Source organism: Alligator sinensis, unplaced genomic scaffold (assembly GCF_000455745.1).
Source record: "Alligator sinensis unplaced genomic scaffold, ASM45574v1 scaffold170_1, whole genome shotgun sequence".
In the NCBI taxonomy this organism is placed as follows: Eukaryota; Metazoa; Chordata; order Crocodylia; family Alligatoridae; genus Alligator; species Alligator sinensis.
This window is the reverse complement of record NW_005841863.1, coordinates 4,264,915-4,285,362: the sequence shown is the minus strand read 5'-3', so window position 1 is coordinate 4,285,362 and position 20,448 is coordinate 4,264,915. Positions and strand designations below refer to the sequence as shown.

The 20,448-nt window shown below is 42.3% G+C and overlaps 1 protein-coding gene across 1 annotated transcript in view; it reads left to right on the top strand.

Annotated features, from left to right (window-relative positions):
• The window catches only part of SLC7A10 (solute carrier family 7 member 10), an 82,988-nt gene extending 67,702 nt beyond the window's left edge, over positions 1–15,286 (top strand). Inside the window, exons 5-11 of the mRNA XM_025216831.1 lie at positions 1,869–2,022; positions 3,504–3,627; positions 3,732–3,835; positions 5,211–5,307; positions 9,705–9,854; positions 10,298–10,475; positions 12,384–15,286. Coding sequence (XP_025072616.1) covers positions 1,869–2,022; positions 3,504–3,627; positions 3,732–3,835; positions 5,211–5,307; positions 9,705–9,854; positions 10,298–10,475; positions 12,384–12,511 — 935 coding nt within the window. The 3' untranslated portion in view covers positions 12,512–15,286. The remainder of the gene's footprint in view (positions 1–1,868; positions 2,023–3,503; positions 3,628–3,731; positions 3,836–5,210; positions 5,308–9,704; positions 9,855–10,297; positions 10,476–12,383) is intronic.
• Positions 15,287–20,448: the final 5,162 nt, after the last annotated feature.

Below are 20,448 nucleotides of genomic sequence, written 5' to 3'. Positions count from 1 at the left end.
CCTTAAGAGCCTGGGGGATAACTTCTTCTGGCATGGTTCAATGCCCGCTGAGGTGTTGGGGCTTAAAGCCCACTTTATGGAAATGGGAGGCTCTTCCCTAACTTGCTCCTACAGCCATATGGCTGAGGGCAGGTGAAACTTGGGGCATCCAAACCCCACGTTTCTGGGCTTGAGCCTGCATATAGGATGCCTACCAAAGGACGTTGGAAATATCTGAAGCCCCTGGTGGGGGTGGAGGATGTTTGGTAATTGTAGGGCCACTTATGGTTCTGGAATGACTCATGGATTTGGACTTGATTTGGCCGATTTGGCTTGGAACATGAAAAATTTCTTTTAGAAAAAAAAAAGTTGAGTCGGGCAGGCTGGCCCCTAGGGCCTCCTGCCAGCCAGGGCTGCTCCAACTCAACTCAACATGCTGTTGGCCCAGGTGCACATTCAAACAGTGCACCTGGGAGTAATAAACTCCAGGGTTTGCTGCTTCACATTAATTGCACATGTAGACACACCCATTATGTGGCAATAATGTCAGTGCAACTGTGGCTACTCAGACTAGCCAAGGATATATCCCCAGGACAGTTTTCTGTGAGAATATAAAGGAAACACTGGAAGTGTGATGTTAATGCTTACTACTTTCTTTTTCTTTTAGGGCCTCCTGCCAGCCAGGGCTGCTCCAACTCAACTCAACATGCTGTTGGCCCAGGTGCACATTCAAACAGTGCACCTGGGAGTAATAAACTCCAGGGTTTGCTGCTTCACATTAATTGCACATGTAGACACACCCATTATGTGGCAATAATGTCAGTGCAACTGTGGCTACTCAGACTAGCCAAGGATATATCCCCAGGACAGTTTTCTGTGAGAATATAAAGGAAACACTGGAAGTGTGATGTTAATGCTTACTACTTTCTTTTTCTTTTCTTTTTTATTAATTAATCCAATTTATCAAATAACAGATTTGACATTTAAGGATAAATCCAATCCCCTAAAATAAGGCAGATAGTTATCTTTCATCAGCCGTGTTCCCTTAGCCCATCAGCATCCACAGAAATCTTGTGTTTTTTTAATACCTGACAGTTCCTTTATGTTTCCCTGTGGTACGCTTTTGTGTTTCTTCAGCTCTTTATAATAAGTCACCTCCCTCTTTTTCCCCACTAACTGTTTTTCAGAGTACAGGGAAGCATAATCTAAGACAGTGGTTCTCAGTCTTTTTAGAATCAGGGCACTCTCCCCCACTGTTTTGATTTTGGCTGTATCCCCAATTAAGGACCAGCATATCCCAACTGTTCTCAACTGGGTACTGCTGCTGACACCCCACCAGCAAAGAGTGCCCCACATACCTGGCGGACAGCCAGAGCAGGAAGGGCTCACATGCACATGCACATGCACATGCACTCTCCTGCCTGCTTTAGGCTTATCAGAGAACTTTACTGAGGCAGGAGAGCACAGATGTCCCACAGCCCGTCCCAGAAACAGAGCTGTGGAACTGCCCTGCACTCTTCCATTTCTGGGAGAAGCCAGTCCAGGAAGGGCTACAGTACAAGCTGCTTTAGGTTAGTCAGAAAACTAATGAGGTAGGAAAGGACTTGTATGCTGCTGCCCTTCCCAGCCCAGCTCTGCATCAGATGCATAAGGCATTTTTACCTGCTGGTGGTGGCGACACCCATGCCACGGGATCCCTGAGGGAGTCTCAAGGCTGGTTGAGAACCACTATTCTAAGATTCGTATTAGCAAACATATAGGCAAGAAGGATGTTTGCTATTCTTTGAAAAGACTTTTCTTCCATCCTGGTGCCCCTGGTAGGTGGTGCTCCTGCTCAAGGTAGTATTTTACAATTCTGGTTTAACATTTTGCTTATGCTTTATCTATAGGAAACTATGAAGAACTGACACCAACCAATGCATTCACTTTTCGGATGACTCCATCTGTGGGGCATTTAGCATTAGCTTTTCTTCAAGGGTCATTTGCATTCAGTGGGTGGAACTTCTTGAATTATGTAACAGAAGAATTAGTTGATCCCCGCAGGCAAGTATTTAGTTCCTTCCTACCCAGTTGCTTTGAAGTACTAAGAGTCTGGGATCAATCTATTGGTACCATTCACAGAGTAAGCTGCAGCAGGACTGTCTATATGTAAGCTTCTGACTCAAGGAATAAAGGTATCAAGGAGATTGGCATGAGGTTTGCTGCAGACCACAATGTTTGCTAAGCCTGGAAGAGAGCCAGCTCCACCATCATGAAGCCACAGTTCAAATGTGTCAGAATGCCTGAGGTGGAAAAGTAGAATGACAAATACAGGTGGCAGCTTTTGCATCTTTAGTTAGCTCTGGATGTTCAGCATATACACGCTAGCCTATGCCAATTGAACAAAGAGGAATTTCAAGTATATCTCACTCTGAATGGTAACAAAGGAAGATCTCTAAACTGCTACATGTGTGCAGATGCTTAAATCACTCATCTGAGCAATGAAATGTGCATGTACATCAAGTTATGCATAGTCATAAGTCTTTGAAGGACTGAGGGAGTTAAGAAGCCAGATATGGGGCTGTCTCAAGCAACCAACATTTTCACAAAACTCCAGAATTTCCGAGTGAATCGTGACAAATTTTGACCTAAATCAGGCAGTATGTCCCTAACTGAGCATCCGGAAAAAAAAAGGAAAGAAGTTAAATGTGCTGTTTGCCAATGGGAATTGGGCATTGTACTGTCAATGTACAAATTAAACGTGAACAATTATTCATAATAATTAATAATTAATACTAATATTTTTTCAGGTCTGCAGTTTTTGAGGGAGGAATAAAAGAAAGTTAGTTATACTGCCAAAATAAAGCATGGAAAAAACCCTACTGCCTGTAACAAGTCTTTGCAAAACCATAATCTTTTCTGTATCAGACAGAGAAGAACAAAAATCCTTCTTGTTTCTTTGGATGAAATGCCTGCCCCTAAGCAAGCTCTCTGCATTTATAGAACGCTCCTGTGACTTAGCTAAATCTATTAAATAACTGAGACTGGGAAAAAGGCAAGTCCATTATTTTTCAGTAACTAGCAGTGCGTCGTTCATGGTACATTATTAGTCTAGTTAGTAATCTTACGAATAGGACTTGGTGCACTTTGAAAGTAAATTAAATTCTTCCTTCATCCAATTTAATTTTCAAGTAGATATACACCTGTAGAAAATGTGCATGTGGTCTTCACAAAATAGAAGCTGATATCTATAGCACAGCCACATTATAAATCTATTTGTTGACCTTCAGATTTGTGGTTAAATACGGTGACATATGGGTTTATCATCTACCAGAACATGAAATCTTATAATGGTTCTAGTGACTATGTCTAGCTATTGAAAGAAACAGAATCCTCTCTCCCTCTCTATCTCCTTACTGCTATATTCAGCAATAGAAGTTTACACCACAAAACTGAGTGTAGACTTCCCCAAAATGTAGGGGGTTGGTATGGCCTAGTTGTAAGCAAATACAAATTCTTATCACCCCTCCTAATTCTCTCATTAGGAACCTACCTCGTGCCATATTCATATCCATCCCTCTGGTGACATTTGTGTATACGTTCACCAACATTGCATATTTCACTGCCATGTCACCCCAAGAGCTCTTATCCTCCAACGCTGTGGCGGTAGTAAGTAAACCATTCCATGGATGTCTAAAATACATTTTAATTTCAGTTTTGTGCTTTGCAGTGTATTCAGTGTATTTCAGTTTTTCTGCCTTCTGTTGCTTTAGACATTTGGTGAAAAGTTACTGGGCTATTTTTCCTGGGTTATGCCAGTCTCAGTGGCCCTATCTACATTTGGAGGAATAAATGGATACCTTTTTACCTCATCAAGGTTAGATGGAGTACAATTTTATGAACATTATCTAATTTGGGGAGGGGCTGTTTTAATTTCATTTGCTAAATCAATACTAGATGGATATTCTGGATGTTACAGAACATGATCTCACTGTTGGGCATGTTAGATACATTAAGTTAGGAATTACTCAATTTTAGTCAGTAAATAGAACACTGAATTGCAGAATCACTTGCAAAAGAGCCCTTATGGTCTACTGAAAGGGTATTCAGCTGTACTGAAATAATTCATCCATATGTAGGCAATGTCATTTTATAATATTATAGGTTGTGGACACATGAACAGGTTATCCTGGGAAAACACGAGCTTCCCCCAAGAAATAAAGCTGGGGTCACATGAAACAATCCCATGAGCCAAGGTAAATCTCCTAAACTGGGAAATGTTATCCTGGTTTCAATCCACTGCCTTTCCTTCCTGGGAAAGCTGTTAATTTATGCACAGTTCCCCGAGGCAGTTTCATTCATGCTTTTGCCTTGAGGTTCCAGTCTCAGGGTAATTCTCTCCATGTTACCCTGGCCAAAGTTTCAGTAGCCACTAGCCAAGCTCCGTTTAGCTCAGATTGTAAGGACAAATTCTGTTCTCAGTTACATAGGCACATATCTAAAGTAGGCCCATTTATTTTAGGGGACTTGTTCTCAGTTTGCACTGCTGTCACAGGAATCAACATTTTTCCTGCGTATATTAAATTCTAATTTAATAGAAATACCCTATCTCCTTAAGAAAGCAAAATACCAAATTCTAATAGCAATTCAGTTCTTCAACATTTTAGCAAAGTCCCTTACTGTGGTGTTCTCACAAATATCATGACAAATTTGAACCTAACCAATTTGAACGTATTTAAAAATGTATAACACAATCACAATATTTATAAATATATAAATATATATATTTTTAAAATCAAATCTTGAGGGGTAGTAGACCAGATCCAAAGTCCACTAGGCATGGAAATAACCATCCCTTTAGGCATCTATTTTAACTAATTATACAGTACCCGTTCCATAGTACCTGAAAACCCTCACAGTCTTTCATGCATTTATCCTCCTAGCACTCCTGTACATAGGGAGGTCCTATTACCCCCATTTGACAAACAGGGAACTGAGTTATGACAGACTTTGCTGGAGTTATGTGCTTAATCCCTTGGTTTTAGGGCTATGTGATTTCCCCTGGTCTCTCACAGTCTGTAACAGAACAGCACTTGGTTTCAAGTCTCAGATTAGTGAGCACTAGAAATTTAACTCTCACTGCAAGTTGCCCATATGCTTTGGATCAAGTCACTTAGGAATGGACAAATAAGACAGCTAAGCATTGAAATGACTATTGCACACACACTGAATGTTCCTTCTCTTCTTTCCAGATTATGTTTCTCTGGAGCGCGAGAAGGTCACTTGCCCAGCTTGCTTGCTATGATCCATGTTAAACACTGTACACCAATCCCTGCCCTTCTAGTGTGTGTAAGTTTTACTTTTTCTCTTGTGATGTCTCATAACCTGCTTAGATTTGAATAAGACTAAGAATTTCAAAAAACCTTTGTTTGCAAACTGAAATTCTCTGTTTAAAGAAATGCATGTTCTTTTACCAATGCTGTCTGCTCCAGGATTTATTTTTTTTTATATGGACAAAGTTCTCCAAGGTAGTTCTCTGCAGTGTCAGTGCCAGCTGCCAAGCCTACAGCCACAGTGATCCCCAGGGTCAGGGCAAAATGCTACTCTGCTGAACAATGTTTTGTGCTGAACCATAGTTTTGTACTAATAACTTCTTCTCCAAGGAATCAGGATGTCTCGACTTCACCTTGCTCCTGTAAAAAAAGGGAAGAGAGAAAAATCACTGTAACAAGATCTGAACAAGAGGGCAGCTCAGTTACATTAGGAGGCAACACAGGAAAGATTTTTGTTTGCCTGTTTTTTCTGTTTATGCACACAGCATTATTCTCTCATGGCAGTGGGTTGCACAAGTTACTACCAAAACAAAGGGTGGAATAGTGCTATAAAAAGGGGAGAGTTAGAATATAAGGTGCACTAATGTTTTATTTAAAACATGTACAAGAGGCAAAATTCCTCATATTTCAGTCCATAACTGCATGCAGTAAGCAAGAAAATATTTTGACAGTGCAACCAGGATTTCACCCATACTAACTACCTATGTTCTGCTTGTCCCCGTGGGAGAACAACTAGCTATAACAGTTGTGCTATAGCCTACTGAGATATTTTTCTCAATAAGTCTCATGCACCTTCTATGTTTGCATAAAATCATGGTGTAGCTGAACAGCAGTAGTATTCATACAGAGAGGACTTAATGCCCCATAACACAAATAACACACATTATCTGCAAATCTTTTTTGGTTGAACTGCACCACAATCTGTGCTGTCTTAAAAAAATGGACTCACGTTGGGTTGCTGTGCTCTAGTGATGCAGATGAAGCAAAATCCCTTGATCATGAAAAGATATCAGCTCAAACAGTATGTTGAGTAGCAGTGAGTGTTACTCTGAAATAGCCACAGTCTATGCAAGCTCCCCATGCAAAACAGACCTGATAAATCAGACACATGCTAGCTACCCAGTTTATTCAAAACATTTCCATTAAATTAGTGTGCAAATTATAGAACCAACACTGCATATTAACTACTCATTTGAGGTGTTTTTTATGCATCTCAGGATGTTCTAAATGTTTCCATGAAATATTAATTTCTTAACGAATAGTAATATAAAAATAATACACTGTTAGCAGTTCCAATAGCATATTAGGTCAGCCTTTAGGGAAGGCTAATTAATGCATCAGGATTTTACTAATTAATCCTGGCTCTCTATGCATTAAGGGGGGCCTGCTTAACATCTCTGAGGATAACTTGTTTTTACTGTTCCTTAGCAAAAGGACTGTCCAAGCAAGGTGGCTAATATTACAACATTAGGAGAGTTCAAGCCATTTAAAAGTGTTTTACAGAGAAAGGCTTAAGGCAAGGTAAATCAGTGCTTTGTGCAGTAAAGATTCAAATTATGCCACGTGTTTGATCTGTTGTCAAGCATTTTGTATGGCACTGGTGTGTCCCCATATAAGCAAGCAGGATATTTCTCTGGGATAAATACAACCTCCAGTTTAAGTACTCAACATTTTTTTGAAATGACAAAGGGGGCAACTGGGTAACTTGACGGGGAACATGCTGACTACTCCTACCCAGGAATTATTCCTTTATAGAATCCTAGGATTGGAAGGGACTGCAAGGGTCATCTAATTCAATCTCTGCACAAATGCGGGATGCATTATTCCTGTAGCCTTCTAGACAAATGCCTACCCAGCCTTTTCCTGAACACTTCAAAAGAAGGAGATTCCACAACTTCCCTGAGCAGCATATCCACTGTCCTGCTGTTTCAACAGAAAGGAACACAAGATCCGACCACTTCAGTGCAGCCTACACAAGACATTTCATCAGCACTAGAGATTTTATCACAAAGCCAGCCAATCATTTTCTAGCCAGATAGTCAGCTATGCTTATTTGTAATATTGGGCATCATCCATAGAAAAGCAGACTGCCATGGTACATGGAATGCAAGACTATAAGATAAATGCTGTCCTATTTTAAACTTTTCCAAGTTACCAGCTTTGCTGTAGTCTTCCCAAGACCATGAGATCTCCCTTGGGCCTTATATTAGTAGCTGTGGAACAACGAGGCACAGAGTTATCTAGTATTACTGTCTGTACCTGTAGCACAGCATGTTTGTACTCCCTGCCTTTGCTACAAAATCAGTGAGTCACAACAAACAGGAAAGGGTAGAAAGGTCAATACAGCACACAGGCTCATCATGAACAATTCTGGAATCCAATTTTAGGTGCTGAGTCTTATTGGACACTAAGCTCTGGGTCCTAGTGAACACTTTTTATAGTCTGATGGCATTTTTAGGGAATAATATTGCAAATGGATGAGTATTTATTATAGCTAAAAACACAATCATGTGACAGAACATATCTCTGTGTTGATTAATGCAAGTAAAAGCACGATCAAGAGAGGGTCAATGGTAGCACAATATAACTACCTAAGTAGGGTCCTAGCCTAACACCTTCACCTCCAGCTGATGCCAATGGGAGGCGAAGGCATTCAGAACCTCTCAGGAGCAAGCCCATGAATAGTAAGCCAGGTCTGTTTGCATTACAGTATTATTCAGAAACAAAGCAAGTGCAAATAAGCAAGCGGATGCATGGAAATTTCCATTATCCATCAGCTAGTTTCTAAACAGTGCTAATGCTAAAAAGATTAATGATCTAGATCATCTGCAGCATGAACTAATGGCTGATGAAAAAAAAAAAGAAAAGGATAAAGCTTTTCTTCTTCATACTATATACAGGTCACCTGGAACAAAATAAGGTACTAACCACAGAATGTCTGTCTATAAGAAATCCATCTTTTCTCATAACAACTTAAACTTTGCCAGAAGTTCTTGTCATAAAGCTAAGCAGCTTTTAAAACAAACGTATCAGAAATTGGTAGAGTGAAGCTATTAAAAGCATACGCTGCAAGTGTTCTGTTCTGTAGTGTAGTTACACCTACACAGGAAAATCTGTATCGGCTTCATGGGAAAGGAAAAACAAAGTCTTAATTCAGGGGACAATCTGTGGGATGATTAAAATCACTGAATTCAAGAAAGTCCATTGTTGGGCATTATAGTTGCTCCATCTTAGACCCCAAAGTGTTCTGGAATTAAAAACCAGGCACATTCAGTGGTTTTTCTGCTCATTAGTATCCTCTTGCCTCTGTGTATAACCTGGCTATATCCTGTCTGCAGTGCAGAAGCTGGAAAAGAGCTGATGCAGGTGTCTGACATGCTCAGGCATTTCCTCAGAGATTGTACATTGCTGGCACAATTCGTAGTTAGTGAGTACCGACAGCTTTCCAGCTCTGGCTTGTTCCAGATGTTGCGTTGCTTTCTGAAAAGAATATCACTAGTCTACTCTAGGTGCAGATTGCTATAAACATTCTTAGTATCCAGGCTGTGCAGGACAGAAGGGAGAGGAAGGAAAAGGAAAAGACCTCAATACACACAGAAGCAGCACAGCTGGTACAGGAGCCTCCATGGCCAGTGAGCTCCTTGTCTGGTGTCATTCCCCTCAAAATTCTTGCGTGCTAATTTGGGAATCCCTTTGGATCAGGTCCTTGCTGTGGAGGTCAGATATTCACTTCACCCTGTTCTTTCCTATCAGCATGATAGCATTGGAGTGTTAATTCAGGACTCTCCACAGCTACAGCAGTTGAACCTACTTGGTTTTAAAAAGGTATAGTCATTTTGTAGAAAGAAAAGGAAGAATCACATCTACTAGGTGCCTCTTATCAACCAATATTACTTTTTTTGAGTATCAAGGCCATTTCTTTTCACTTTGTGGCCCTCTGTTCATTATTTCAAACATGTCTTCAAAATGTACTTAAGGCCAGTATCAGGAGTGACATTTTCAAAGATGACCTCTGCAATCAAACTAACAATTTAGTACATGCATAGGTGTGAAAATCCTTGAAAACTGGGCTACCAGTGTTTGCAAAACCTGTGCAAGAAAAGCTGTGCAAGCATTCACAGTAGTTGTTAGCACATGACCATAATTAGAAGAGTCATTTCAGGAAATTCTCAATACATCTTTATAAGCAGAACTATAGATCCCCATAATCAAAATAACTCCAGATCCCCATTCAATCCTAGGTTTCTGTGGCACAGCTTAAATATAATAAACAGAACTGCAGGAGTCAACAGCAACACCCAGCATGAGATGTAAATAAAAGAAGCTTAACTGCTTGATTTCCCACCCCTCTTTTTATTGCTTTTATACAAATTTCCAGTGCTGACTGAAATAATATGCTTCTTTCTTTTCCAGTGTTCGGCTACTGCTGTTATCATGCTTGTTGGAGACACATACACATTAATTAATTATGTGTCATTTATTAACTACCTCTGCTATGGAGTGACAATTATAGGCCTGATTGTTTTACGTTGGAAGAAACCCAAAATCTTCAGACCGATCAAGGTGAAAATATTTAAACTCATTTCTTAGTTCTGCACTCTGCCCATTAACAGTGTAAAGGATGCATGAGTCATGGCAAGCCCCTTCTCAGACCCAAAGTATTGTTTAATCGTTCTTATTTGTGTTGTGGAAATGCCTAGAGGGCCTGACTGAAGCGCCGTTGTGTTAGCACTGAACAGACAGATAGCAAGACAGTCTCCATCCAAAAGCACTTGTGGTTTAAGAGAGAAAACAGACAGAGTGGGAGGAAGATCCAAAGCACAGAACAGGGAAGCTTATTATACAGCAGGCTTTTGGCTGGGCTGGGAATAGAAAACCAGTCTGTGGATCCCAGTGCTGTGCCCTATCCATTAGGCAACACCGCCCTCCTACCCTTGTATATCTCGCGGAGTGCTCTTATAATTCTGTACAGTTCTGTTCTGCTCTTCTCTTCTGTCTCCTCTTAGGTAAATCTGCTTGTTCCAATCACTTATCTGATATTTTGGGCATTTCTGTTGATCTTCAGTTTATATTCTGAACCAGTCGTCTGTGGAATTGGACTCATTATCATAATGACTGGAGTGCCAGTTTTTTTTCTTGGCGTGTACTGGAGAAATAAACCAAAGTGTGTAAATAATTTAATTGGTAAGAACACCTTTCAATCTGCAACCGTCCTCCTCGGTTCCACTGTTTGTTCATAAACACGTAGGATTCTCTCAGGTCTTCCCCTCCCACACAGCTGCATTCACGGGATTCAGCAGCATTCAAATTCTATTCAGCAGCCAGGCAGAGATCTTTGGGTAGGATTTTGCTGATTGAAGTTTATAAATATCACTCCAATTATTTGCTAAGAATGAGAGCAGTTTAATGCCAGTACATGATACATATCCAGAAGCAAAAAGCGATGGTGCATATGGCATGAGAAAAGAGTGGCTTTACAACGGAGGGCATAAGTGCACTGCAAACTTAAAAATGTCTGGCAACAGCACCCTCAAACACACCACACTAATCCCTGTGTGGACTGTCTCCTAAACCAGAAACAGTACAGTTGCATTCATACAGCACAGGGGTGGGCTAATTAACAGTGTCATTTACAGCTAATTAGCATTTCTGCTATTTTTTCAGCCAGCAGCAACATGCCGAGCGTTTTAGTGAGTGACAGGGCTAATTAGCCGTCTGTAGTGCCAGGGGAGTGTGGCTATACTAGCTGTAGGAGCCACAGCATATGAAGGCAACACTGTCCAGCACAGAGGGCTTGTGGAGTATATATGCCTAAATATGGGGAAACTGCCTCTGGCTCACAATTTGCAGCCCCTGAACCCATGTTCGGTGCAGCAGGAAATAGGCTTCTAGGTGTGATCACAGGGGTTCTGGGGCTTGATTTTTAAATGGAAAGGAAGGATGCTGAAGTCCGGCCCTGAAATGCAAATGAAGAAACAATAGATGGGCTGGAGAGAAATTAATGATAGGCTGCAGGGAAAAGAAGTGGGGAGCATGAGACTTCCTGGAAACCAGAAACATATTTCTTTGGTTTGTAACTCTTCTCAGCAAGAAATGACCATCCTTTGTGCAGGGCGGCTGCTGTCATTCGCATGCCACTTTCTAGACTTCAGCAAAGTTTCTAGAGCTTGTGCACTGGGAATATATTTCAAATAGGGCTTTGCTGGAATGACTGCTCTAAGACTGTTACCCTGGGTAGTGACAGCCCAGGTTTCTTGCTGCGTCCCCGTGGGGCGCACTGTGTCAGTCACATTTTCAGGGCCAGGGAGCAGGAAGGAGCTGCAAGTTGCATTTCTGTGACTGCAGCTGGTTCACCGAGGTGCCTGTACTGCTCAGCCCTCTGCACGTTGTTATTTTTCTTCTCCTGACCTTGCACTTCCCTCCATTCATTCAGCCATCTCATCATGGCCACGGTCCAGCCAAGCACTTATGCAGGAGTGTAACTTCAAACACAGGAACTGTCTAACTGCCTAAATAAACAATAGTAAACATAGAGCACCTATAAGCTTCACCAAATCCTATCCTCCTCACCCTGCTTTTGAATTTGCTCCTTTCCTCAGCCTACTGCACACACACATCCCAATGGACAGCAAGATTCCCACATGGATCGATATCAGTAATCATTTTACATGCATAAAATAGGAAATCCGGGTTCTAGCACCACTCAAAAAAATTAAATTACACATGGGTCATAAATTTGAGCTGAAACAAGGTCTTTAATAATTTTTTCTTTTTTATTTGGTTTCTTATTAAGGCTGGGATTTTCAAAGAAAAAAATCTAAGACGAATGGAAACTAAAGAGTTGGGTACCTGACTCCTTAGGCTGTTTTGAAAATCTCAGCCACCCATTTTAAAGGGAAAATGATTTCATTCCTAATTTCAAATGGAAAAGTGTAATAAATGTGGTTTAACTGGTTCAGCCTCATTGCATTAGGTCTTATTCAAACAGGTTTAGAAGTATATTTGCTCACAAGCTAAGCAATCAAAAGGCTAGATTACTTGAATGCTTTCAACAATAATCCCATTAACAACATGGGTGTTTGTTCCTCATAGAATCCATGACATACTGGGGACAGAAGCTGTGTTTTGTCGTCTACCCTCAGGGGGGAGAGCCAGAAGAGGAGGATCTACCTTACACACATTCTCAGCTCCCAGAAAGTGAGAAGACCTTGAAGAAATAATGAGAATTTCTATAAAACAGATGTAGCTTTTTGTTTACATGGTGATTTTTGCAAAAAAGAAAAAAGAAAAAAAGGTTTTCCTTGAAAAGAAAAAATATATGTTTTTAGAAATCATATAGTAAAGCCCATAAAAGGAGCTACTCCTCTATAGCAATCCTTAGCATTTAGCTTTTTTCCTTAAAAAAATAAAAATATGGAGCTGGTTGTTTTTTTCTGACTGTATTTCAGTCAAAGGAGTTCAGCAGAGAAGCTGTAAGCTAAGTCTGTAATTACCAGTCTCAGCAGTCATATGGTTCTGCTGTAAGGCATACAGACCTACAGCATTTCAAACCTAGAGAACCTTCCAATTAAGAAAATAAAAGGGTTAAGTCAGGGGAACAAGGGAAGGCTCTTCAGCCCTGCTCCTTCCTAGGGAAGCCAATGATAAAACTCGGATTGACTTCAGCTGTGCAGATTCAGGTCCTCCTTGTCCCGCGTGATTTAAAGTTACAATCTAAAAACTTAGCTGTGCAAAAGCCAAACACCTATGAGAGCAAAGTTATGGCCATGTCTCAATATGTGCAAATTCAGTTGTTAAAACTAGGCACATCTGAGGTACTTCCATATAGTACACTGGAGTTGCATGTAGTTTCTGTGCCATATGTGATCAATGATCATTCTGCCATCAACAATATAATAAAGAGAAGTTGAGAAAAGAGCTAAAGTAACTTCAGTCCTCAAGCATTTCTGCAAACAAGGAATTGGGTTTCATATTAAAAATTCTGAACAACTTTATTATTACAATAACTGGAGATACGGGCTAAATTTAGTACAGTTCTACTGTCATTGGAGAAAGAGAAAAAGTCTTCTAAACATAAATTGAAATGCATAATGGAAAAAAAGAATCAAAGTATAATCTGTTCCTTTATTTCTAATGTTTCAAACAAAAATCTCATATTGCCTTTGAAGGTAAACACCACATTTCATCCATATTCAGAAAAGCTATAATCCTTAATTATTCTACCATAAGATGCTCTTTAAAAAGTGTCTTGCATGTTTATAGCTGTAGAAATTTGATATCATAAGATATCAGTAGTTGGCTTATTTCATAAATTTATAGTGGCTATAGCTGTACAAATCTGACCATTTCTATACCAAAGAATCTTTTGAAAATGCAAAAATATAAAATAGCTCTAAGCAATACTTTGATATAGATTTGATATAGTTGCTACCTTTGATATAAATTACTACATTTTCTAGTTTTTACAATAGCTATATGAATGTTAGTTTTGCAGGTATCATGTTTTATTGTATGTTAAAGGCTTTGGTACAAAAATTAAGGGTTCATTGGTCTCTTAGTTTGTCGTGTACTACAGCATTACTCTCTGCAATACGTTGAAGATGAGGCTCAAAATATGAGGCCAGATAAAGGAAAGCATCTTTCCAACAGAATAGGCATTTAGAATATATTTTTATTTCAAAAATATATATCCACACTGTCCAGATAATAGATACAAAAAAGGAAGCACAAGTTACAATTACCAGGTTCATATAAAAAAAGAATGCAGGATTAAAATATATTTAGCTAGAGAAGTACACACATATACAAACAATACTCGAGTGAGAGACTCCACATTTTAAATAATCATATAAATAGGTAGGTTTGCAAATCAAAGTCAAATTTTCAACATAGGCCGGATACCCATCACATTACTGGAAAAAACAGTTTATACTGGTTTACTATTGTGATGCCTGGTTTACTTGTCTTTGCCAGTCAAGATTTGTATGGCCAAGATTCTGATGTTCTTTAGATTAAAATTCACTCTTGTGACATACATTTCAAGAAGATTACTTTCCCCAATAATGTTACTGGCTAGCAGGCAAATTAAATATAGTTCAGGATCAACAATAACATTAGGTTCAGTAATTGTCAAGTTTTATGGGTTGGTTTGTTTTTTAACAATGAAGATATGAAATTTGGCTGGAGTTAAAGCTATGCAGAACTTTTCAATGACAAATCTGCTGTAATGAGAAAAGGCACGGGTATTAAGAATATACTGTAACTGCTGGTATTCTTTCACATGGGTTTTCTTTGGTTAAGGAAACTAAAATCAGAATTAAAGGACCAATTGCTTCAGTTTTAAAATGTGTTTGGCTGAAATCTTGTCTTACTGCAGTACATTTTCAAACTTTAAAATAATTTTGGACCTAAACCAGGCGGCGGAATTTAGATGAAGGTATTTTGGAACAGCGTTTTACTTTGGGCCCATCTTTAATGTATAGAGCTCATCTGAAAGCTGTTTCTGTCGCCCTGTTTAGTGATCATAAACACTGCTGTTTAGTGATCAATACTCTTCGTCACATTCTGCTTTAGAAAAAAAGCTTTTGTGAAAGCTAGGTTTTACTTTATGCAGTATCTGACACCAAAATCAGCACACAGAACCAGCATACAATCTCATGTTCCACAACATTCAACAGGGGCGGGAAATTATTTTGGCTGGAGGGCCACTTAATGAGTTTTGGTGAGTTGTTGAGAGCCACATGGGTAGTCCTGCCCCGTGACAGTTGCCCCACCTGTGTCGCCTTGGGACTGGAAATCCCACTCCTTAAAACCTGACCTTTGCTGCCGGAACTCCCTTCCCCTACCCCCCAGAAATACTCCTTTCGGGAGGGGTGGTTGCCATCTTAGAAGCAGAAAAAAAACAAATCATACACTAAAAGTCAAATATTTGCTATAACATTTGTTTATTACAAAAAATATTTTTTGTAATGATTTGTGTTTGAGTTGCATAAATAGAGGTGATTGCATAATAACTCAAAAATAAATGCTTAATTTTGTATATTGTGTGGGGAGGGGGGTGTATGGTGGGGTGTGTATGTGGGTGTGGGTGCAGGTGCGTGTATGGTAGGTTGTGGGTGTGTGTGGTAGTTTGGGGGTGTAGGGGTTTTTTTAGGGGGTGCGGCTGTGTGGGGGTGGGGGGCATAAGGTATGTTGGGGGGTTGTGTATGTGGGGAGTTGTGGGGGCAGGGTGTGGGTGAGTGGGGGTTCACACAGGTGCCCAGCAGGGTGCAGCTCTGGCCAGCGCTGCACACCACAGCAAGGGGTGCAGCCTCCACTGGGCCATCTGTATCATCAGTGCTCCCTGCTACTCACACGCAGCCCCCCCGTGCTGGAACCGGCTGCCTTCCCTGCCGGGGTTGCACTGCATGGGAGGGAAGCCCCAGGAGCCTTCCCCTGGGGGACAGGGAAGGCATCCAGCTCCAGCGCTGGGGCTTTTCTCCTGTACTGTGCAAGTGTGGGGACTGCACGTGAGTGGCAGGGAGCACGGGGGGTACAGAGTGGCAGGAAGCACGGGTGATACAGACTTCCCAGTGGAGGCTGTGCCCTTCGCTGCAATGTGCAGTGGTGGCTGGAACCGTGCCCCATAGGGCACCTGCACCCCGAGCACCCTACCTGCTGCTGCTGCCGTTGCCACCACCTGCAGGGCTGCATGCTATGGGGAGGGGAATGTGGAACCTTCCCCTCCCCATAGGAACCCCCCACCCTCCCTCACACCCACACCCTGCCCACCCGAGCTCCGCGCTGCTGCCACCTCCCTGGGCGCGGGCTCTGCACTGCAGCCAGCCCCAGCCCCATACTCCCACTCAGCTGCAGGTCCACTCCTGCTGCTTCCCTACCTGCTGCCTGGAGCCAGCAGGAGACTGGGGAAGTGGATCAGGACTCTGGGGGCTACAGTAGCAGCAGCCCTGCCTGGAAGCTGTACTTTAGCCAGGCCAGGCCCTTCCACCCAACAAGGGTGTTTTTAAAGGCATATAACAAGATATCTTGAAAAATTAAGAAAAAAAGCTAGGTCAAGAACAGGGTGTCAAACAATGTTTTAAAATGAATCTGAAGTCTCTTTCAGATTGGTACTTATAGGGCTACAGTGACTGTAGAAAATTCTTGTACATGGTATGTTAGCTTCTGCAATAATCCAGCATCCCAACCTGATAGGCTATGTGGATAGGAGAGAGCAGTAGATGTGATATATCTTGACTTTAGCAAGGCTTTTGACATGGTCTCTCATGACATTCTCATTAACAAGCTAAGGAAATGCTGGCTAGATGCAAGTACTGTAACGTGGATATATAACTGAATCATCATGCTCAAAAAGTAGTCATCGATGGCTCAATGTCTAGTTGGGAGGAGGTTTCAAGTGGGGTTCCCTAGGGCTCTGCCCTGGGTCTGATATTGTTTAATGTCATTATTAATGATTTGGATAATGGGACTGAGTGCATGCTTAGCAAATCTGCAAATGATACCAAGTTGGGTGGAGTTGCAGATACTGCAGAGAGCAGAACTAAGATACAGAATAATCTGAATAGGCTGGAGAAATGGTTCAGAATTAATCAGATGAGATTCAACAGGGACAAATGCAAAGTCCTGCCCTCAGGATGGAATAATTGCATGTATAAACTTAGACTGGGGAATGACTGACAGGGCTACAGTACTGCAGAGAAGGACCTGGAACTTACAGTGGACCATAAGCTGAACATGAGCCAACAGTGTGCTCTTGTTGCAAAAAAAGCCATTACCATGATTATTATGGCTGCTAAGAGTCCTAGGTCATAGATTAGGAAAAGCAGTACCTAAAACAACAACAAATACAAGCTAACAATATGGTCCCTGCCTGAAAAGACCTCCTAGTCTAAACGTGAAAGACCACACATCACTTGCAGCATGCACCAACCCAGGGCTCACCATGTGCACACACCCCCAGGGCCAACACAGCACATGTTGCCTGTAGTAGTGGCTATGCATAGGGGCTACACAAGGGTGCACATGCACCCCCTGAGAGTGCTGGTGCACCCCTCCCAGCCAGTGCTCCCCGCTTAGGCAGCAGGCAGAGGGAGCAGGCGAGAGTGCTGGTGCCCCCCATGAGAGCACCACCTAGAGTGTGGGGGCGCCAGCAGAAGTGATCCCCGCAGTCCCCCCACAGCTGATCATACTGACCTGAGAGGTTCCCCTGCGGCCAATTGTGCCCCACCCCCTAGTGACTGGCTGCTGGGGGGGGTCGTGCCCCCCCGCCTCAGGAGGCACCAGTCACCCATGGCCTGTGACATGGGCTGGACCTAATGCAGCACGTGGCTCAGGGAGCCCGGGGTGCAGGCTTCATGCAATGTTCTAGACCAACCCCCTCTGCTGTCTGCAGCACATGGAGCCTGAGCTGGCACATGGGGTTGGTTCAGTGACCAGTGGGCCAAATCGTACAGCTCCAGAGGTCAGATCCAGCCCATAAGCTATTTGATACCCCTGCTCTAAATGAAACTGAACTCTCCCACTCTACCAAGCTGGCCACGGGCAGTAGTCTGTACAGGATCTCAGCACTCAGATTATCCCAAGTCACTGATGCACAAGAGCATGGTCTTTAGGTGGTGCAGCCGGGCTTGGGGAATTTGACCTGTTCCCATAATGGCACAGGCCTTGAACAAGGTTGGAGCAGAACCAGCAATGGATCTCTGACAGTTTATGCCAGCTATCAGGTGCCCACTCTGAAGACATTCCTCAGCACCTCAGTAGTAAGTATTGGCTGCTGTAAACATAATCAAGTAGAAAGTTATCTGTTGATTTTCCTTCAGTCCAGACAGCTTCAGGGGATGGACCACGCAAGACTGAATTAGTCAATAGACTTGACAATTTACACCTGCTGAGGATGTAAATACTAGGCCTGTGCGAGTCTGCAGCGATCTGATTTGGCTTTAGATCCAGCCGCTTCAGATGGCCGTGATCTGATCCAGAGCTCCAGACCAGGTTTCCGCCTCGATCTGGCCAAAGCTTTGGAGCTGCCTCGGAGATCTGGCCATAGGGTACAATGGGGGAATCAATGAAATATCTATAACTTTGGAGGGTTTTGTCCGATTTGGATAAAACTTGCAGGGATGGTAGCCTCTGCTGAGTGCATGAAACCTGCCAAGTTTCAAGAAGAAACAGTTCGGGGGGAACTGTACCCCAAATTCTTGTAAGCCAAGCTCATGTCACGGCTGTGTGTTACACCACGGGGGGTCAAAACTGCAGGGGTAGTGGCGCTTACTGAGGCCACAAAGCCTGCCAAATTTCAAGGAGATCAGTGCAGGGGTTTAAGGGGAACTGCACCTCAAGTTGCGGACAAGCAAAACTCATGCTATGGGTGACACCGCGTGTGCTAAGGCACAGCGGGGTGACAGCTGCAGGGATGATGGCCCCTGCTGTGACGCCTGCCAGCTGTCGAGGAGATCAGTGCAGGGGGTTCTGGGGCCCTGCACCCCTAGCAGCCGGCAGACAAAACTCCTGCCAAAACAGTGTCAGTCTTGGGGCAGTTGATCGTCTGTATTGGTTCTTTCCTCTCCTTAGCCTGGTTTTGTAGGTGCTAATTGATGCTCATTAAGTCGTTATGCAGCAGCTAGCTCCTGTGTATTGAGTCCCTGTTCCCCAAGTGAATCATGATTGATTGACTGGTAACTGGGAACGCAGCCGCTTAGCAGCTCCAGATCCGAAGCTCTGTCCGAAGCCTCGCATAGCCCTACTAAATACCCTCAAGTCCACATCAACATTGTAAATATTCCTGCAAGGAAGCAAATAAGTACTCAAGTCCCTTCTGGATAAAGCAACAAGAAGAAATGACATAATGCAGTTGTACATTTTAACTCCAACCCTACTCACCCTCAACTCTTACATTTATTGTGGGATTACAAATCACTTGACTTGTGCTAGATAATCCTGACAAGAGTTTTCCTTGCACTTTACTTGGAGACATACTATCACCACTTCTTCAGTGTTTGCTTCCCCCAGCACTGCCTCCCTGCCCTCCTTCCGTCCCCTGGTTTTTGTATCACTTGATTTGATACACTGCTCCGTGCACATACTTTCATAGCATCTGAAGAAGTGAGTCTATAAGGTGTTTATCTACCCTGCTTCTTCCTCAGTGCCTAAAACTCAATCGCTGTGACTGTTACAACTTCTATTACATGAGAGCCCAGACAACAACATTCCTTCTATTATCTTTGAGAACATTTCTGATATAATAAAACCTCCTCACCTATTCACTAATGCTTTTGGTTGGCTGCCCCACCACAATAATGCATACAGAGTAGCTCTAGGCAATCTTTGGCTGGTTTGTTATTAAATGCCCAGCAAAAAAATTAGACTGTACAACACAGAGGACCATGTTTCCAAGGAGAGCCTGTAATTTTTGACCTGCAGAATTCTGTATATTCAATTAATTGTGTTAATTGCTGCACTTGGACATTTAGGGCACTTTTACACATGCTCCAGAGGTGGGGGAAAGGGGTGCTTTAATTAGAGCAGCTCTAAGAGCCACTCTAATTAAAGCACTGCCGTGTCTTGTGTATTAGCATCCCCCACTTTGAAGTGGCAGCAGGGGTGCTTGTACTAAAGCTCGTTTGACAAGCTTTAGTTCAAGTGCCCCCACTGCCATTTGGAAGCATGGTGACACTAATACATGAGATGCAGAGGCTGGCTGGAGCACGGTAATCAACACTTGGTAAATGTGGGTCTTATGGATTCCCAACAGAAAATGAGGTTACATGAGAAGGATATAAATTATTAAACATGACTATGACTATAGCTTCCGAACCTGCTCATGAGGGTGACCAAACTTCCTATGCACCATTAAACATTTAAAGTGGACAAAACTCCAAAGTGAAATTCAACCCTGATAGAAGCAAGCATAATCCTGGGGAAGGCCATGGATTTATACCAAATTACCTCACGGCTGACTTTGACTCTGGGTCTGCCTTCTGTTCCCCCAGATTTTTACCCTTGTTTGTTATCTCAGCTTTCCCTGGTAATGCATCCAAATATCATCCACTCTGCATGCTTGGCATTATGAAGTGTCATTATGAAGTGTCATTATACACGTTAGGTTGCTAAGCATCACTTAGCAACATGTGCCACATACTGCTATGTTTCTCTAGCACTC